The sequence below is a fragment of the Mustela nivalis genome, assembly GCF_964662115.1.
Source record: "Mustela nivalis genome assembly, chromosome: 7".
In the NCBI taxonomy this organism is placed as follows: domain Eukaryota; kingdom Metazoa; phylum Chordata; class Mammalia; order Carnivora; family Mustelidae; genus Mustela; species Mustela nivalis.
This window is the reverse complement of record NC_139026.1, coordinates 9,305,589-9,322,739: the sequence shown is the minus strand read 5'-3', so window position 1 is coordinate 9,322,739 and position 17,151 is coordinate 9,305,589. Positions and strand designations below refer to the sequence as shown.

Here is a 17,151-nt window from a genome sequence, read left to right as displayed (position 1 = left end):
CCAGGTTTCTTTGAAAAAAGCCTGAGTTGGAGTCTCAGGAGAGAAGCTTCTTTTTCTGTCTCTCAGTCACGCGCACATACGCACACACATACACCTGTCCCTCTAATGTAGGGGAGGCCAAGTCCCAGTTCTAATTTATCTAGCCCAAACGAACAAACAAGCAAGTGAAAACAGGCCAAAGCGAAGGCTTTACTGCCAGTTTCCTTGGAGTTCTAGGAACGTGTTTCAGATTCCCTACAAAATCCCAGGTTGCAGCCAGCTAACCCGGAGTGCTGCTGTGGGGAAAGGGAGGTCCATCGCACAGGGTGGTGGTGTAGGGCACAGGCAGGGATCTAGGGAAGTGGGGTTCAGGGTTTTCTCAGAGAGGCTTTAATGAGAGGGAGGAGAGGAGGAAGCAAGAGGCCTGGCTGGGCCAGGTGGGAGCTACAGTGAGTGGAAAACCCCAGATGGGACAACTTCAAAGGGGCCACACCTTAATCATAGGGGCTTTGAAGATGCTGGGATGAAAAGCCTCGGGTTGTGTAATTACCTTCAATGCCATTCTCCCAGGGGCCTGCAGGGGTCTTTGGGCAGCCTCCTGAGCCCCAGGGCTGGGCCCTGGGCACCGCTCACCCCTGCAGCTGTCTGGGCTGCCCCGCCCCCCCCCCAACCCCCAGCCTCTTACGGTGGTGGGGGTGGATGGGGCAGCCCAGCTTCGGGGAAGGCAAGCCCTGCTGGGCAGCTTCCTGGCCCTCAGCAGGCTGTGGAACATGACCTCACACAGTCGGGAGGCGGAAAGATGCTATTGGTAGGAGGCTAGGGTAAAAGAGGTGGCAGGGAGGAGGAGGAGAGGGGACTGCTGTCACCACGGCAACGTGGACCCAGCACACCAGATGCCTTCTCCCCCCATGGTCAACAGGACCCAGAGAAGTGTGGCTTGAGCCGGAGTCATAGGTGCCCCCATCGCTGTGGGAGGCCGGAGCTTGGAACACGTTTAGCCCTTGGACTGACTGACGTGGTTCTGTGGGCGCCCAGTGTGGCAGACTTTGGGAAGGAGGTTGTGACGCAGGGCTTGGAGTTCTGAGCTCTAACTATGCCCTGAGCTGTTTCCCAACCAGAGCATGGATGGGGGAGCGGCAGAGGGAAAGGGGATGGTGGAGTAGGTTTTTCCTTTCACTGAAGCTCTGCTGGGATGGCCCCCCATGGAGCAGGCTGCAGGGGTCCCTGGTCCATTCCCACTGGAGGGCCCTGGGTTGGGGGGCCCGCTGACAGCAGGTAGGAATGGGGCCAGGATGCCACCAGCCAGGAGCCAGTTGCTCGGGGACACAAGGGGCTTGTACCCTTTGCAGGGGGGAGTGAGCTGGAAGCCCTGCCCCTCCTTTTGTCCCAGACCAGGTTCTCCCGGTGTCTCCTCCCCTTCCTGCTCCTCCCAACCACCCGCGGCCAGTCACCAGTCACCGGGCCCCCTCCTCAAGGCTTCTTTAGCCTCCAAATATTTGCACACCTCTTGGACCCTCAAAACCACTTCCTCCCACCTGCCCACCCTAGTAGAGAGGGCCCAGGCCTTCCTCTTCCTGTCAGGCTCCCGGGCACACTGCCTCCTCCCACCGCTGCTCTGACTCTTGTCTCCCAGAGTCAGAAGGTCACCTGCTGAGAGAATCTAGAAGAGTGGTGTCCAGTGTATGTATGGGTGGGGGGCTGGGGGGGGGATACTGGATGGGAAAGGGCTTGAGGGAGCTTGCTGGAGTATCTTCAGTCCCTACCTCTTCATCAGGTGGTGATGAGCAACCGAGCTGTACACTTAATATATGTGCATTTTCCTAAATTACATTTTTTTAAAAGATTGTACTTATTTATTTGTCAGAGAGAGAAAAAGAGAGCGCACAAGCGGGCAGAATGGCAGGCAAAAGCTGAGAGAGAAGCAGGCTCCCCGCTGAGCAAGAAGCCCCATGTGGGACTCGATCCCAAGATCCTGGGATCATGACCTGAGCCGAACGCAGGGCATAACTGACGGAGCCACCCAGGCGTTCCTGCATTTTTAAAAAGAAGCTAGGGTAAAATAGTCAGCCAGAACCTCTTTTCTTGGCAGCCTCATCCCTGCCACTTGCCCTTTCGAGTCCGCTGGCCACGCCCTCCGGCCTGATGCTCCGCCCCAAGCACTGCCCCTCCCACTCTGGCCGCTTTTCCTTGCTTTGGAATTCGGAATGCGCCTCCCTGCCCCCTGCTTTCTAGCCTTGTCGGTGGTCCTGGTGGAATTTTCTAAGAGTATCAAGCTAGTGCATACCTGTGGGCCTTTGCACATACTATTTCCTCAGCTAGGAATGACTTTCCCCCAGCCTGTCCCCTGGCAAAGTGCTACTCACATTTCAAGGCTCAGGTCAAATATTTCAGACACCTTCCTTGGTGACACCAAATACATTCCCACCCTCTGCGTTGTTTCTAGTTCACACTGAACATCTTACACCGGATTCTGGATTGGGATGAATGATTTGCTAGTCTGTCTCTTTCCCCAGACTAGGCTATGAGCCTCTGGAAGCCAAGATCACTCTTGTTTGAAATGTATAGTTACCGTTACTGACCATCTATGAAGTGCCTGGCTAAGCGAAGGTTAAAGGCATTGGCCATGAAGCCAGGCAGGTTTTCTCTGTACCTCAATGTCCTCGTCTAGAAAACGGCCATCATAATATACCAACCTCATAGGATCGCTCTGAGCAGAGGGTTGGGGGAGCAAGGTGTGGCATGGAAAGCCGTCAGTGACCTCAGCCCTTACATTGCTCTGTGGTCTTATAATTCCACCACCTTGGGAAGCAGTTATTATCACCCCCATTTTACAAAGAAAACCAGGACCCAGACAATGCCCAAGGTCACAGAGGAGCCAAGCTGGCCCTCTGGACTCCAGCCCTGACCTCCCTGCACCCCCCTCCCACTGCCTTGACCCAGCACCTGGCATCCCAGGCACCGGCACGAGCCCAGTCACTGTTTGTTGCATGAATGAAAATGATTCACCAAGTGGCATGTTTGCCCCATCCAGTCTGGGCAAAATTTCTGGGCGATTATTTGGCATACTTAATAAAAATAAACTGTTTGCATGGTTGACACATCTTGGTCACTTCTGGCCTCAGCTAAATGTCATTTCCTCAGAGACTGTCAGCCACCACCCACTCCCATATACATTAGTTTGCCAGATAAGAAACAGGAAGAATGAACCAGAAACCAGTGAAGATGGTAGGTGTGTGTGTGGGGGGGTGCAGGCAGGGGAGGGGCCAGGAACAGGAGTGATTCTCTGATTATAACTTTTAATATAGCTTGAGTGTCATATACGTGATATCTCCAAAAAATAAAATGAAAACAAGGGGCTGGGGAGGAGGAGAGAGCACTAACTCATTATCAAAATCAATACAATAACCACACAGAGAAAAGAACAATTTCAAGGTACTTCTGGGCACTGGCCTCTGACAGCACCCCCTAAGTCAGGTACATTCTAAAGACAGTAAAATCCCCCCAAATGGTAAAAACACAAATCTACTCCATAGGTATACATTTAGTAGTATTACTAAAATTGGAATTTTAATACAGCAAACAACACATTAGTGTTACTAGGTATTAAAGTCTTTGCTGCAAAAGATTATATATAAAGATTTTCAAAGATTCGCTCTCCTTGTATTTTCCCTAGGGGCCCGTCGGCGGTAAGGCCACACTCACTGATGTCAGCTACGTTGCCTAAAGGTGCTGAGGGGAGGGCAGGGAGAGCTGGGGGGACACGAACTCTCCCAGACAGGCTTTCCTGTGGTCGGCTCTGGTGTATTGCCCAGACTTCCGGGCCTTCTGGTGTTCCTTGATGGTTGTGAATACGGACTTATGTGGAGGGCTAGCAGGAGACCCTCCCCCAGGCCTGAGCCAGGCCATGGGGGTCGCTGGGTCTTCATATACCAGCAGGGAACAGACGTGCATGCTGGGGGTTTGAGCTACGCCCAGGACTTCCAATATGCCCCCTGGAGAACCTCTCAGGGACCTCGCCCTCTCTCCAGGTTGACAGATGAGTCGGGTGGCTTTGCTCGTCATACGGGTTGATGGTGGCAAACAGTAGCTCTTGGGTTAATGAGAGGTTGGAAAGTAAACTGCGTTGGATAAAGGTAAACTGATCAATTCTTCCTTACGCTGCCGAGACAAAGGCTGAGGGCCGCTCCTTTTTTCAAGGCCTGGCAGGAGGAACTGTGAGCGCGGAACCGTACGCCAGGACCCTCTCTCACAGGGCTCCCTGGTCAACGGCGGGGTTTGAATCCTGGTTCTGCTGCCAAAGAGCTGGCTGTGGGACCTCGGGCAAGTCATTTTACTTGTGCCTTGTTTCCCCCTCTGAAGGCAGGGAGATTAATAGGACCGAACTCAGAATTCTCGTGTGTATAAGATCGTGTTGTGAAGAGCGCTTTGAACCTTCCTATGTAGTGTGGTCCTGGGCATGCGGGATCCCCTGGACCTTGGGAGGATGCAGACTCAGTCTCCACACCAGTCTGCACTTGAATGAGGCCCCAGCTAGCATGGCTACAGTTTTTGAAACACTGGTGTAAAGTAACCCCAGGGAGGTACCCATCACTGGCCTAGGCATCCCCAACTGCCACACCTGCTCCCAGGCCTGCTTGGGGAGAAACCCCCAGAGCAAAAATGTGGACCAAGGGCTGTCCGTTTCACTTTATCCTTTTCTACTTTATTACTTCAAATTAACAACCACAATAAAGCTCAAAAAAGTCCAATATTTACACAGGAAAAAAGTACAAAATTCCCCCCAAAGTTCTTCAGTATTTTTTTTTCAGTTTTTTAAATTACAAAGTAATAAAAAGCTTTGCTCTTAAAAAAAAAAAAAAAGGAAAAGAAAAAAAAGGGGTAAAAGAGGTAAATAAATTAGGAAATACACACACGGAGAAAACAAACAAAAATAAAGTAAAAAGGGGCGTTAACTAGGAGGGGTGGATGAATCCGGTGCCCAGCCCTGACCCCAGGCTCCTCCTGGAGAGAGGCAGAACACGGGAGGAAGGGTGGGGCGCCAGGTGAGTGTGGCCTGCCCGGAGAATTCATTCATAACCCAGGAGCCAGATGCTTTCTGGAAGTAGTCACAGATCTGCCCTAAGACCACATAAAGGGAATGGGGCTGCCACAAGCTGCTGACAGTCTCAGGGATCGGTAGTGACAAGGACCCTCTGTGCCCTTCTTGGGGGCCACGGAAAGTCACCGCCTACCCCTGTGTCCTTGTTAGGAGGGTGAGAACCGAAAGTCCGCCAGGCAGGTGGGGCAGGGCACCTGCTGTCCAGGGAGCTAAACAGACAGACAGACACACACACACAAGGAATCCCAGTCCCCACCACCTCGCCACCCATTCCTCAAAGTCTTCTTGGAGAAGCAAAGAGACCCAGACATTCAGGGGACACTGGAAAAAGCCCAACCCAGAAATTCGGCCACAGTCATTTCAAGGCAGTAGGAGCTGTGCCTGTTTCCTGGGGTCCCAAGGCTCAAGAGCACCCAGTGGGATCTTCCCCGACCAACCACACCGTTTCCCCCTCCCCCGGCTCCTCAGGCCACCTCTTGATGGCACACGAGGACCAGTGGCATCTCCAACATGGAGTCAGCCCCTCTCGGCCGGTGTCTGTGCTGGCTGGGGTGTGGCCGTGGCACCTGGCATGTGGAGCCCCATTTCTGGGGGGCATTTGGCTGCCTGAAGGTTGTGGACAATGGGAAATGCGTAGGGACAAGAATCCTCTGTGCTGAAGGCATCCCATCTTCTTGCCAATGGCAAAAAAAAAAAAAAAAAAAAAAAAAGGAAAAAAGAAAAAAGGAAAAAAAGAAAAAGAAAAGAAAATCCATCGTCGGTTTTATGCTGGGTTTTTTTCTTTTTGTTCTTTTGAGTGGTTTTTTCCCCCATCTTTTTGTTGTTGTTTTTAAAAGAAAATACAGTGAAGACACTGGAAGGGGAGAGAAGACAGATCAGGTGCACGTCTGCCTCTGGCCACCATCCGCCAGATAACCTGCAGTCCCCATGCTCCTGTCCCGAGGCTTTGAGCGGGTCCCTCTCCAGGGACACAGTGGGTGCTCCATTTTCACGGGAAGAACAATCTCTCCCTCCTCTGTCCTCTCGGTGAGCAGCCACACACCCGCCCCACCCTGCACGGAAGGACTGGTTCTCGGACCTGAGAGCCAGCGAAGGTAAGTCCTGTTTCACGTCCCAGCTCTAGCCCTGGAATGAATTTCTGCAAAGCACCTCACGCTCAGGGAGTCTTGGTGTGAGGCCATGCTGGCGAAGCCCCCTGCCATATACCTATTCCCCAGGGAGCTCAGCCGTTTCCCCCTACAGCCCTCCCTTCCCAGAACCTCCCCTCTGCGTCCTGCCCTGCGCTTCCCCAAGCCAGGCTCCAGAGACCTGCTTTCAGCGCCTCGGGCGACCCACGGAGATTCACACTGGCCAAAGGGCTCTGGGAAGCCACCAAGGGCCACCAAGGGCCTTGTTTTACATCAGATAAACGCCCAAGTACATGACCCTGTTCTAAGTGCTTTATGGGAGTGACTTGTTTAACAGCCCGGGGGCTAAGGCAGGACTATAGGCCTGGGGGAGAGCATCAGCCTAAGGATTAACTCCTCTGCGGGACTACTGGAAGGGGGGCAGGGACAGCCACCAGAGGGACAGCAAAAGGAGGACTGGCCTGAGGGCAGAGGGAGGCTTTTTCCAGCTGAAATGAGCTGGTGTGGGCTGGGCTGAGCCAAGTAGCTCTGAGGTAAATTCTCTCAAGAGCTGTTGATTGGGGTGTGGGCAGGGGAGGGCCCTGCCACTCCCCCCTGAGGCCATGGGTGCTTCTAGAGCCGGCTGGGCTCCTTCTGCTGCAGATACTGACTCACCTAAGCAAATACTGGTCCGATGGTGGCTCTTCCTCACTTTCCGAGATGGTCAAATGGCACGCTTGTCTTTGGGAGGAGAAACACAAGAGGCGGGGTGGGGGTGGGGGTGGGGGGAATAGGCTGCTGCTGACAGCCGTCTGGCAAGTCTCTCCCCACTGCGGAGCTCCCTGCCCACCCCCACCGCCCCTGGAACCAAGGGAAGGGGAGTGTGACCTCAATGACCCTAGGACAGAGCTGCTTCAGAGACAAAGCAGCTGCTCCGGGTCACATGGACATCAAGTTGGGGCCACCACACTCCCAGCTCATGCCTGTCCTGGGGCTCACCCACCACAGCAAAAGGACCAAGGCAGGTCTCCTGCCGCCTCTGCAGGAGATCCCTGGGCAACTACAGACTCCCCCTTCCCAACTTTCGGAGTCCAAACATGGTCCCAAGTGAGGCCACCAGCAGAATCTGCCCATCCCTCCACCCTGTGCTGAGAGGGACCTGTGGGGGACTTCCTGAGGGCTGGGACCACGACACCTCCTCCATGAGCTCCATGTGGCCCACCGGGGCGGGGCCCGGCCGTGAAGCCAGGATCCCAGCTCCACCACTTGCTCTGAGCCTGCTCCGACTCTGCTCCCTGGGGCTAAGCCAACCTCAGGAAATTAAATGAAGCCAGGTCCCTTGCTCAACAAAAGGGGCTGCTCCAAGTCATTGGAGAGGCAAGAATGGAAGCCGGAGCCCGGACTCCCCCAGGCCATGGCCCTCAGGCCCAGTGGCGAGGCAGAGGAGGCCGGCAGCCAGGGCAGCTCACCTGTGAGGCTGAAATCCGGGAGACCTCTTGCCGCCCAGTGAGGTCGGAGGAGGAGACGTTGGCAGGCGCCCCCCTGTGTAGCCTCATGCTCACCTTCCTCTCTCTGTCGACCCGTGAGATCGCTCTGGGAGAAGTATTGCCTAGAGGGGGAGAGGCAGGGGAGACGCAGGGGGAGGCCCCCCATCAGTGTCCAGGCCCCCATCACCCCGGCCCCCCTTGGGCCCAGCCCACAGCGCAAGGGGCCCCCCACGCCGCTCACCAGCTTGCTGGATGCGGGAGGCCGGGGTGGAAGCCACAGGCTCTGCGGCACTGCGGAGCCGGTTGGCGGCAGCCCCCGTGGGCGGGCCAGGGGGTAGGGCCCGGGTCGCCGAGCCACGGAGCTGTCCCATCCTCTCCTCGCGCTCGTGCTCTCGCCGCTCCCGGTCCACGTCCTCGGGGTTCCGGGCTGCGCCCTGCGGGGAAGAGAGGAGACCCAGTCAGGCCTGTGAGGTCCAGCCCTCCCACGGGGCTGAGTACGGGAAAGAGGCCGGGGGGGCCCCTGGGGAAGAGGCAGCTCGGAAACCCTCTGGTCCAGCCTCCTCCCCACCAGGCGGGAGACCTGAAAACGACTCCCAAGCCCTCGGTACAGAGAACCGGTACAGAGAAACAAGCCGCACGAACACCCGGAGGAAGGAGGAAGCTGGGTCCGAGGGACGGGCCGAGGGCACTCTGCCCTGGTCTCATGGAGCGGAGGCGGAGCTGGGAGGGCTAATGCCCCAGAGGACGAAGCGCACTCCTAGGCCCTCCCAACCCAGGTCCCTGCTGTGTTCCAAAGCCCTCAGCCCCTCCAAGTTTCCAAACAAGCAGGGCAGGTGTTCAGAGACCCAGAGAAAGAGGAACAAAGCTAGCTAAAAGCAGGGCCAGCGTCTGAACCAGGGAGCCAGCCAGGGGATCCCTTCAAAGGCTGTTCCTGCCCCATCCCTGGAGCCGGCAATGACTTCCGGCAGGCGGGGTCCGGGAGGCCCCGGGACTCTCACGGATGCCGCTGGCCCTGGGACAAGACAGGAGCTCAGGGGGAGCTCAAGAAAGAATGGGCTAGGCGCCCCCACGGGAGGAAAAAGAGGCCCAACAGGCAGGATGGGGCGCAAGGGTTCCAGAAGCCCTCAGGGCCTGCCCTCCGGCCGCTGCCACCCCAGTGCAGGAGGAAAGGAGACAGCCTCAGAGAGAGCAGCACGGCATGGGAGCGGCGTCTGGCCGCATTACCTAGTTGGTCCTGGGGTCGTCCACAGGGAAGGGCGGGGGGCTGGCAAGAGGGGGGCCGCATCTGTGGAGGAGAGAGCTGCAGGCTGAGTGGGGGGGCGCTGGTCATGGGCCACGGGGCGCAGGCTCCTGCAACCCTGTCTCTCCCAGGCACCTGGCCGGGAAGGCCCTGCTGTCCTTGGAAACGAGGGCTGGGGGCGGCCCTTGCCTTTAAGCAACTCCAAGAGATAGGGGCTGGGGAGCAGAATGATCCCTGAACCCTAGTGAGGCGTCGAGGCCCAAGGAGCCCTCGTGACCTGTGTGGGCTCACACAACTCAGGGCAGAGCCAGGATTTAAATCCAGGCCTCTGCCCCCCCGATCCTACTCTGCATCCCCAGAATGCTTAGGAGGGACATACATCCCCAGTCCTCCCACCCACAAGCCTGACAGGGCAGGCCTGGAACTCCCGAGGCTCTAGCTCCTGACTCCGGCCTCCACCCAGCCCCACCCCGGACCCCGGGCTCCCCCGTCAGTGACAGAGAGAGCGACAGGCAGAGAGCACCTGAGCCCCAGAAACAGAGCAGGCCTGTGTAAGAGCTGCAGCCCCATTCAGGAAACCTGTGGGCCTGGTGGGGGACAAGCCCACCCCTGGCCTGGGCCAACGGAGGCTAGTGAAGCCAAGGGGTCCACTCAGAGGGGTACAGGCCAGGGGTGAGTGACTACGCAGAGGGCTACACCCTGACCCCAGCAGGCTCAGGTCAAGGCCAGCCCCGGAGCAGGAGGAGCTACTTTCCATCCAACCAGTGACGCCTCAAGAAATGCACACCGGAGAGGTTTCTTGGCTTTTATTTGCCCACAGGAAACACAGAAAGTCAACATCAAAGTCACACAATCACCCAGCCCTGTAGTGCAGACCCCTGTCCTTGGCTACACTGAGTATCCTCCGGGCTTGCTGGTTGGACCTCGGAAAACAGTGCCTCCGTGTGCTGACTGCGCTGGTTGGACCTCAGAAAACAGTGCCTCCGTGTGCTGACTGCAACGGCCCAGGCTCCAGGGGGCCAGAGGTCCCGGGGCCGTGATGCTGAATGGGGTGGCTACTTCAGGGAGAGCCGCTCGCAGTCAGGGGTGGGATCCTTCCCCCAGGAGTCCGTAGGCCTGGGTGCCCAGCATGGTGTCTGGTCTGTAGGTAGGTGCTGGTAAGTGCACTGGGGCCTGGCCTTGGGACGATGGCATGGAAGGTCCCCACTGCGTGTCTGCAGATGCTTCTGCCAACGGGCCCCTGGAGATCAAGTGGAGTTCACCATGGGGTGATGGGCTCAAAGGTGCCCAGTGATCAAATCCAGGCCCCCAAGTCAGAGACTGGTGCAGAATAAGGCTGTGGGCACCTCTGTTCGGCTCCTGACTCCAGAGCCTGCCTCGAAGGGGACCCCGGGGAGGGGTCGAAGTGCCAGCAGTGGGCGGGGAGGGTGCTCCTGGCCGGGCTTGAGAGGAGATCTTGTCAGTTGGATGGTCCCATGAGAGGTTCTGTAAGGAGCCATCTAGAGCAGCACTGCCCCACAGAACTTTCTGTGATGACGGAAATGTTCACGTCTGCCTTGTTGGATCTGATAGCCACTCACCAGCCACGTGCGGCTCCAGACAACTTGAAACGCAGCAAATTTGACTGAGGAGCTACGTTTTCAGTTTTGGTTAATTTTAGTTAATTAAAAATTAGCCACACGTAGCCACCAGGTACCATATTGCATGGTGCAAGCCTCAAGACAACGTAAAACCCATTCTCGGAGCTATACTGAGAGGAAGGGCCAAGCCCATCCCTGAAGCCAACCCAGGGATGACTTTCCACACAGATGAGGGCAGTGCCCAGCGTCCAGATGCCTTGAGCAATGAACACCCTTTGGGCGAGAAGAGCCGGCCCCTGGCCCTCGGCCACACTCCCAGCTAGGAGGTCTGGGCCAGAAGGTGCCCCACTGCCCATCGCCCACCCCCACCCGAGTCCCCTGGCCTGTGGGACCGTAGCTCTCCGCCCAATCTCTGTCAGACTCCTTAGGGTACAGTACCAAGTCCCCACCCAAGCCCCAAAGAGAAGAGGGCCGCGAGCCCAGGTGCTGAGCCCTGCATCCAGAAGCCGCCCTCAGGTCCTGGGCATCTGGTGTCCGCCACGAAAGGAGAAGCACAACAGCATGAGGTGCAGTACAGGTGGGGGCGCTTAACGAGTTCAGGTTCAATACAGAGGCCACCGTCAGGGTCTTGCTGAGGCCATTCTTGGTGCCCATTCCCACCAGGCCCTCCAGGGCAGTGAACATCATCCCTTCTTCAGGCTCCGTTCATGAGGCAGCTGATTGATCCCCAAGAATCTCACGGCAGGGCCTTCACCACTCCCTCTCCACTGCACCCCACCATGCCAAGGGACACCTCCTCAGGCCTGGCCCCGATGGGCTCAGACACATCTGGTGACGTCAGAACTGGGGCCCCGGAGTCCAGACCACAGGCCAGTAGTTTTGGGGGGGCAGCTCCTCCACCTCCTCCATGGGCCTATCTGGAGGGCCCTGGGTGCCCAGGGACGCCGGGCACCTGGAAGGGACAGAGAGCACAGCAGAGGCTCAGCCTCTTGTGCTTGCCCAGCCACGCGGTAAATCTTGGAAAGGCCGGGCCTCTGAGGGTCCTTACCAGTATGAGGGTGAGTACGTGGGCCCGGCACAGGGACAGGGACAGGGACAGGGCAGCGCAATGGCTTCGTTGTCACGGGGCTGAGCCTGGCTCGAGGAAGCCCCCTTTTCCAGAAGAAACGTGAAACAAGACACACGATTTCACAGATTCCGGAGCTCTGGGCACTGCTGACGGGCTGACGCTTCTCCCCACCGCCCCCGGCCCCCAAAACCCTTAAAAGAGGGAGACAGAGCAACCGCCTAGCAAGACCCAGGGTCCCATGACCAGGAAGAAAGAAACCACAATGAATGGGTCCAGGCTGGCCAGAGGGGCCACGGTGAAGGCAGCTGCCTGGGGCGTGCAGGACAGCAAGAGCAGGGTGGTGTAGGCGACAATCAGGACAGCCGGAGGGCCCGCCAGCGCCATCCACGCCCTGCCGAGGGCACCTAGGAGGGACTCAAGGCCCGGCCAGGTCCTCTTGGGCCTGGAGGGAGGCAGTGCCCTGCCTGGGCCCCACTGCCCGCGGCGGCACACGCGCTCAGCACAGATGAGGCTAGAGTGGGAAGACTGCGGGGACTCCGGGAGCCCAGTGAGGTCGCGTGCACTGTCCGGCTCAGAGCCCCCACTTGTCGGGAGCCCCACCCGCCACAGGGTCACTTTGGCCTTAGGAGTCGGGGCCTTCCCTGTCCAGTCCCCCAAGCCCGCCTTGGCCTCCAGGTGACTCACGAATTTGAGCATGTTCCAGTCGAAGACGTAGTCGTAGGAGAAGCCCTGCCGGTGGAAGAGGTTGCGGAAGAGCTGGCGCAGGTACGAGTAGTCGGGCTTGTCGTCGAACCGCAGGGAGCGGCAGAAGTTGAGGTATGTGGAGAACTCGGCTGGCAGGGGGCGCAGAAAAGACCGCCATGAGGCCCAGGCTCCCGGGGCCCCCACCCCCGCAGCCCGCATTGTCCTACCCACCCGAGGTCCCTCCAAAGGCTCTCAGTCTCAGAGGGGACAAGAGGACGACAGAGCAGAACGATGGTCCTCCTTACGGCGCTAAAACCCTTGCATGCCAGGGAGCAGAGCCTTGAAGACTCGACGTGGAGGGCCGGGAGTTAGGAGCGCACGCCCCCTTGCAGCAAGGGTACCCCAGGGCCACAGGCCACGGCTCTACCTGCTCTTGCCAGTCACTCTGGGGAGCAGCATGCAGATGGCAGGTCAAGAGCTGTCCTAAAATCCAAAGGACAGTCAAGGGCCCAGGGGGAGGCTCCCAACATGACTGAAGCCACAGGAGGCAAACCTCCACCTCCTTCTCCGAAAAGCAGGGCCGGGGCAGCCCCCGGGATGAACAGAAAATGCACACTGGCCTCTGGCCCGTCCCTGGCACGAGAGTTCCTCAAACCCTCACAAACCCTTAAATGCTAACAGCACTGGGCGCATCTTTTGTTCCAATGAGGCGACTCTGGGTGGCCTCCTAAATGGCTCCTGGATGGGTGGGAGCTGGTCACCAGAAAGACCAAGCCCAAGACCACGTTTAGACGCTTAGAATTTCCAGCGTCCGTCCCCAAACACTTCTTTAGAAGGGAGAGGGCCTGGAAACAGAGTTAGTACTCACTTCTGTCTACACGAGGAAGCCTCTATACAGCATGGGGTTTGGACAGCTTCCAGGTTGGTGAACACATCCCCATACAGGAGGGTGACATGCCCCAACTCCATGGGGACAGAAGTCTCTGTGCTCAGGCCCTTTGCAGCCCTCACGCTCTGTTATCTTTTCATCTGGCCGTTCATCTACATTCTTTATCGTGGCCTTTCATAAGCTGCCACACAGAGGAGTTTCCCTGAGTCCTGCAGCTGCTCTAGCAAATTCACCCGTGCTGGGGGAGGGGGGAACGTAGGAACCTCAGACTCGCAGCCGGCCGGTCAGACCACCAGCAGGTGGAAAGCTGGACTTGTGACCGACCTCTGGGGCTAGGGCGGGGGGCAGGGGGGGGGCTCTCGTGGGACGGAGCCCCGAACTGTGGGATCTCCCACTGTCTCTAGGCAGACCGTGTCAAATGGAGTCAAGCTAGAGAGCACCCAACAGTGTCCCAGAGAACTGCTTGATGCGGGGAACCCCCACACGTGTGGTGAGCCCACGTGTCAGAAGGGGCCTCTGCATGGGTGGTGAAGGGGCCTCACAGGGCGAGGAAGAACAAGCTTTTCTTACTCAAAGCCCTCATGAGATGAGGCGGGAGCAGGGGCCCGAGCAGTGACAGCCAGCCTGTGACCAACGCTCTGAAGCTGGGGCAGCGGGGGTCCAGTGAGGGCTGGGTGGCCCTGTCTTCCCCTCAGGGAGGCCTTGAAGGGTTCCCCGACCAGCCGCCATCCCCACGGGGCTACTCACAGGGGTAGCCTTTGCAGAGGACCTCGATGGGTGTCGACATCTTCTTCTCACTGATGCGCTCGTACTTCTGGCGCTTAGTGGCCGCTTTGAGGCCCTGCCAGGGCAGGGAGCCCAGGTTGAAGTACATGAGCACGTAGCCCAGACTCTCCAGGTCATCTCGACGGCTTTGCTCTGCACGGAATCAAGGACAGGGTGAGGGGGGGTCCGCGGGGGCTCCTAGCCAACAGGGACCAGGCCCCCCTCCTCCAGGACATGCTCCTCAACTGAGGGGCACCGCCCACACCTCCTCACCCCACCGCCTGGCCCACCAGCTAGCTGTGACTCTGGCAGAGACACAGGTTACAGTCACCCTTCTACAGAAAAAGATGTGGGGCCCAGCTTCTCCTACTCAATCAGGGCCTAGTTTCTCCAGCTCAGGCACCTCCACATTCAGCAGCTAGAGAGCAGGCAACCCGGGGCCTCCTTGCCAGCCCCCTGTGGGGACAGGGCACAAGTGCAGCCTCAGACAGGGCCAGGGTCAAATGTGACTCCAGTACCTCAAGCACCCGTGAACCCGTGTCCCCCCACAATGGAAAGCGGACACCTGCCTGGGTTGCTATAGGGCTGAAGTCAGGCATCTTAAGGTTGTGGCCATGCTACAGCTGTCCTGAAGGGGAAAACCTGACTTTGTGGCAACAATGGAGGGAATACCTCCAGCCGCAGAGAGGCAGGGCCCCGCACTCACCGATGCCCAGGTGGGTGTTGATGGAGGCGTAGCGGGCAGTGCCGGTCAAGTTCTTGTTTTCCCGGTAGGGGATGTGCTGGTGCGTGCGGGCGTCCCGGTACTTCTTGGCCAGGCCGAAGTCGATGATGTACACCAGGTTGCCCTTCTTCCCCAACCCCATGAGGAAGTTGTCAGGTTTGACGTCCCGGTGTATGAAGTTCTTGGAGTGGATGTACTCGATGCGGCTGATCTGGGGCAGGGGACAGCGAGGCATTCAGCGAGCTGTCTGGGTGTGTGCTTCTACTGAGCAGTCAGGGCCAGGCCCTGCAGTGGGGCCTGAGGGCTGGGGCGGTAAGGACAGAAGACACACATCCGTGATCCCTGCCTTGGGTAGGAGAGAAAGATCTGTCTCTGCAGCTGTGTGGGATGACTTCAAGGGGGGAAGTCAGAGAGAGCTTCCTGGAGGAAGTGACACAGACAGGAATTGTGAAAGAGGAGTTCACCAAGGTTACTGTGAGACGGAGTGGGGAGAGAGCAAGGTAGGAAAGCTAATGGTAAGATCTAGAAACAAAGCCTGCAAAGGCATCTGGGCCCGCAAGGAAGCCTCTGCTGTCCAGCTGTACGTCCGCATCGGACTAGAGGAGCCGAAGGTAGAGAGGCATGTCGAAGGTTGTTCTAGCAATCAGATTGTGGGGGAAGGGAGGAGAGGGAGGAGTACCAGTGAAGCCTCAACTCAGCTGGGGTGACAGAGATGGAGGACAAAAGACAGGCTCTGTGCCCTAGCTTGCCAAGGACACCAAAGTCAAGCAGACACACAGACCCTGTCTTTCACCACTATGTCAGAAACTAAAATTAACATATAAGTACATGGTACGTTCTCTGGCAAGTCCATTCCTTCTCTGGGTTGGTCTCAGGCTTCTGAGAACAAACATCTGGCTTGGCTGAGTATTACCTACTGTGTCCAATCCTGGGGGAATCCGACAACGCTCCCCCCCCCCCCACACACACACATGTAGCCTGAAACTGCAGGGTCTACAGACTTTTGGTGTGCAGGCCGCAGACCCAGACCCTGCCTAACGGGAGCCCCGTCCGTGTATCATTCCGGGTCCCAAATCCTATGCTTTTTTCTTTTTAAAAAGGTTTCCTATCCTGAGTTTATAAAGGATGCTAGGATCGAAGAACTGCTTATCAGTAGGCATGCATCTGCTCTGGTCCAGGCACTGTGTGGTGTCCCCCTCGATCCCGCAACAGCCCAGCAAAGGGGAGACACAGAGGCTTAGTGATCACCCAGAGTCAGCACACCGGGGTGCAAGCCAGGTCTGTGTGATCACTAGCTTTAGAATCATCCCAGGGACGCCTGGGTGGCTCAGTGGGTTGAGCCTCTGCCTTCGGCTCAGGTCAGGATCTCAGGGTCCTGGGATGGGGCCCTCATCGGGCTCTCTGCTCAGCGGGGAGCCTGCTTCCCCCTCTCTCTGCCTGCCTCTCTGCCCACTTGTGATCTCTAGCAAATAAATAAATAAAATCTTTAAAAATTAAAAAAAAAAAATCATCCCAGGGCAGAGTACTAGGTCTACTCCAGGACCCCAATCCAGGAGGCCTAGAGATCTGCATTTCACGCCCCCCATACCACCATTCTACAGTCAATGGTCAATGTCCCCTGGTCCTGGTCCAGGCAGCAAGGCTGTCCTATATCCCTGTCACTACCTCCTGCTGTGGCATCCTTCAGAGGCAGAAGGCAGGGCTAGTACCCTGTGCCCGGTGGGGAAACAGAGGCTGGAAGAGAAGCCACAAGCCCAGCAGGGCCCACAGTCCCTGGGTGGGGAGGACTGATGGGGGGGACTCACCATCTGGTCCGCCAGGAGCAGCACCGTCTTGAGGCTGAACTTGCGGGAGCAGAAGTTGAAGAGGTCCTCGAGGCTGGGCCCTAGCAGCTCCATGACCATCACATTGTAGTCCCCCTCCGCTCCACACCACTTGATGGACGGGATTCCCACTGAGGGCCAGAATAGTGGCTGTCAGCGTGGGACCGCCCCCTGCACACATGCGCATATATGCACGCCCCCAGAGCGCCTCAGGCCCCGCCCCCAGGTCCCGCCCAGCCCTCACCTCCTCCCTGCATCATCTTGTAGAACTTGCTCTCGATGTGCAGCTGCGGGTGCTTCGTTTTCACACACTCGAGCTTGATGGCAACTTCTTCACCAGAGGCAATATTGGCACCTGCCAGGGGCGGGGGAGGGCACAGGGGACCTGGGTCACGCTCGGCCAGGCAGCTGGCCTCACGTCAGGGCCAAGTCAGACGTCTGTGCCTGAGCAGCTCAGCACCCCTTGGGGGACGACAGAAGAGCGGCAGAAGAGCGGCAGAGGGCCCTGCACTGCATCCAAGGGAAGTGGAGGGACTGTGGGCACAGAGCGGACCCCTGGGCCAGTTGGGGCGGGGGGGGGGGTGGGGTGGGTGGGAAGAGCGCATGTGCGAGGGGAAGGCCAGGAGGAACTGCGGACACGTCACAGAGCCACAGGCTGGTGCAGCCAGAATGTCAGATGTGAAGGGAGGCGAGATGGGCTGCAGAGG

At 57.9% G+C, this 17,151-nt stretch overlaps 1 protein-coding gene and 1 long non-coding RNA gene across 12 annotated transcripts in view; both read right to left on the bottom strand.

Moving 5' to 3' along the window:
• Positions 1-4,659: 4,659 nt before the first annotated feature.
• Positions 4,660-17,151, bottom strand: part of LOC309869303 (casein kinase I) — a 30,927-nt gene continuing 18,435 nt past the window's right edge. For 3 of the 11 annotated variants that reach the window (XM_082740135.1, XM_082740132.1, XM_082740134.1), the window contains exons 3-11: positions 16,689-16,799; positions 16,427-16,575; positions 14,604-14,832; positions 13,880-14,050; positions 12,244-12,392; positions 7,912-8,104; positions 7,653-7,792; positions 6,859-6,924; positions 4,660-5,930 (exon numbers count right to left, since the gene is read on the bottom strand). In XM_082740135.1, the coding sequence (XP_082596261.1) occupies positions 6,892-6,924; positions 7,653-7,792; positions 7,912-8,104; positions 12,244-12,392; positions 13,880-14,050; positions 14,604-14,832; positions 16,427-16,575; positions 16,689-16,799 (1,175 nt within the window). In that variant the 3' untranslated portion in view covers positions 4,660-5,930; positions 6,859-6,891. Of the gene's footprint in view, positions 5,931-6,858; positions 6,925-7,652; positions 7,793-7,911; positions 8,105-9,701; positions 9,862-9,894; positions 11,443-11,538; positions 11,643-12,243; positions 12,393-13,879; positions 14,051-14,603; positions 14,833-16,426; positions 16,576-16,688; positions 16,800-17,151 lie in introns of those variants that run through there. The other 8 variants (XM_082740136.1, XM_082740138.1, XM_082740139.1 and 5 more) reach the window with 4 other exon arrangements.
• On the bottom strand, positions 9,702-10,007 carry LOC309869305. Its single transcript, XR_014314099.1, has 2 exons — positions 9,877-10,007; positions 9,702-9,833 (listed from the first exon to the last, which is right to left on the bottom strand). It is a non-coding gene; the product is annotated as an uncharacterized lncRNA (long non-coding RNA).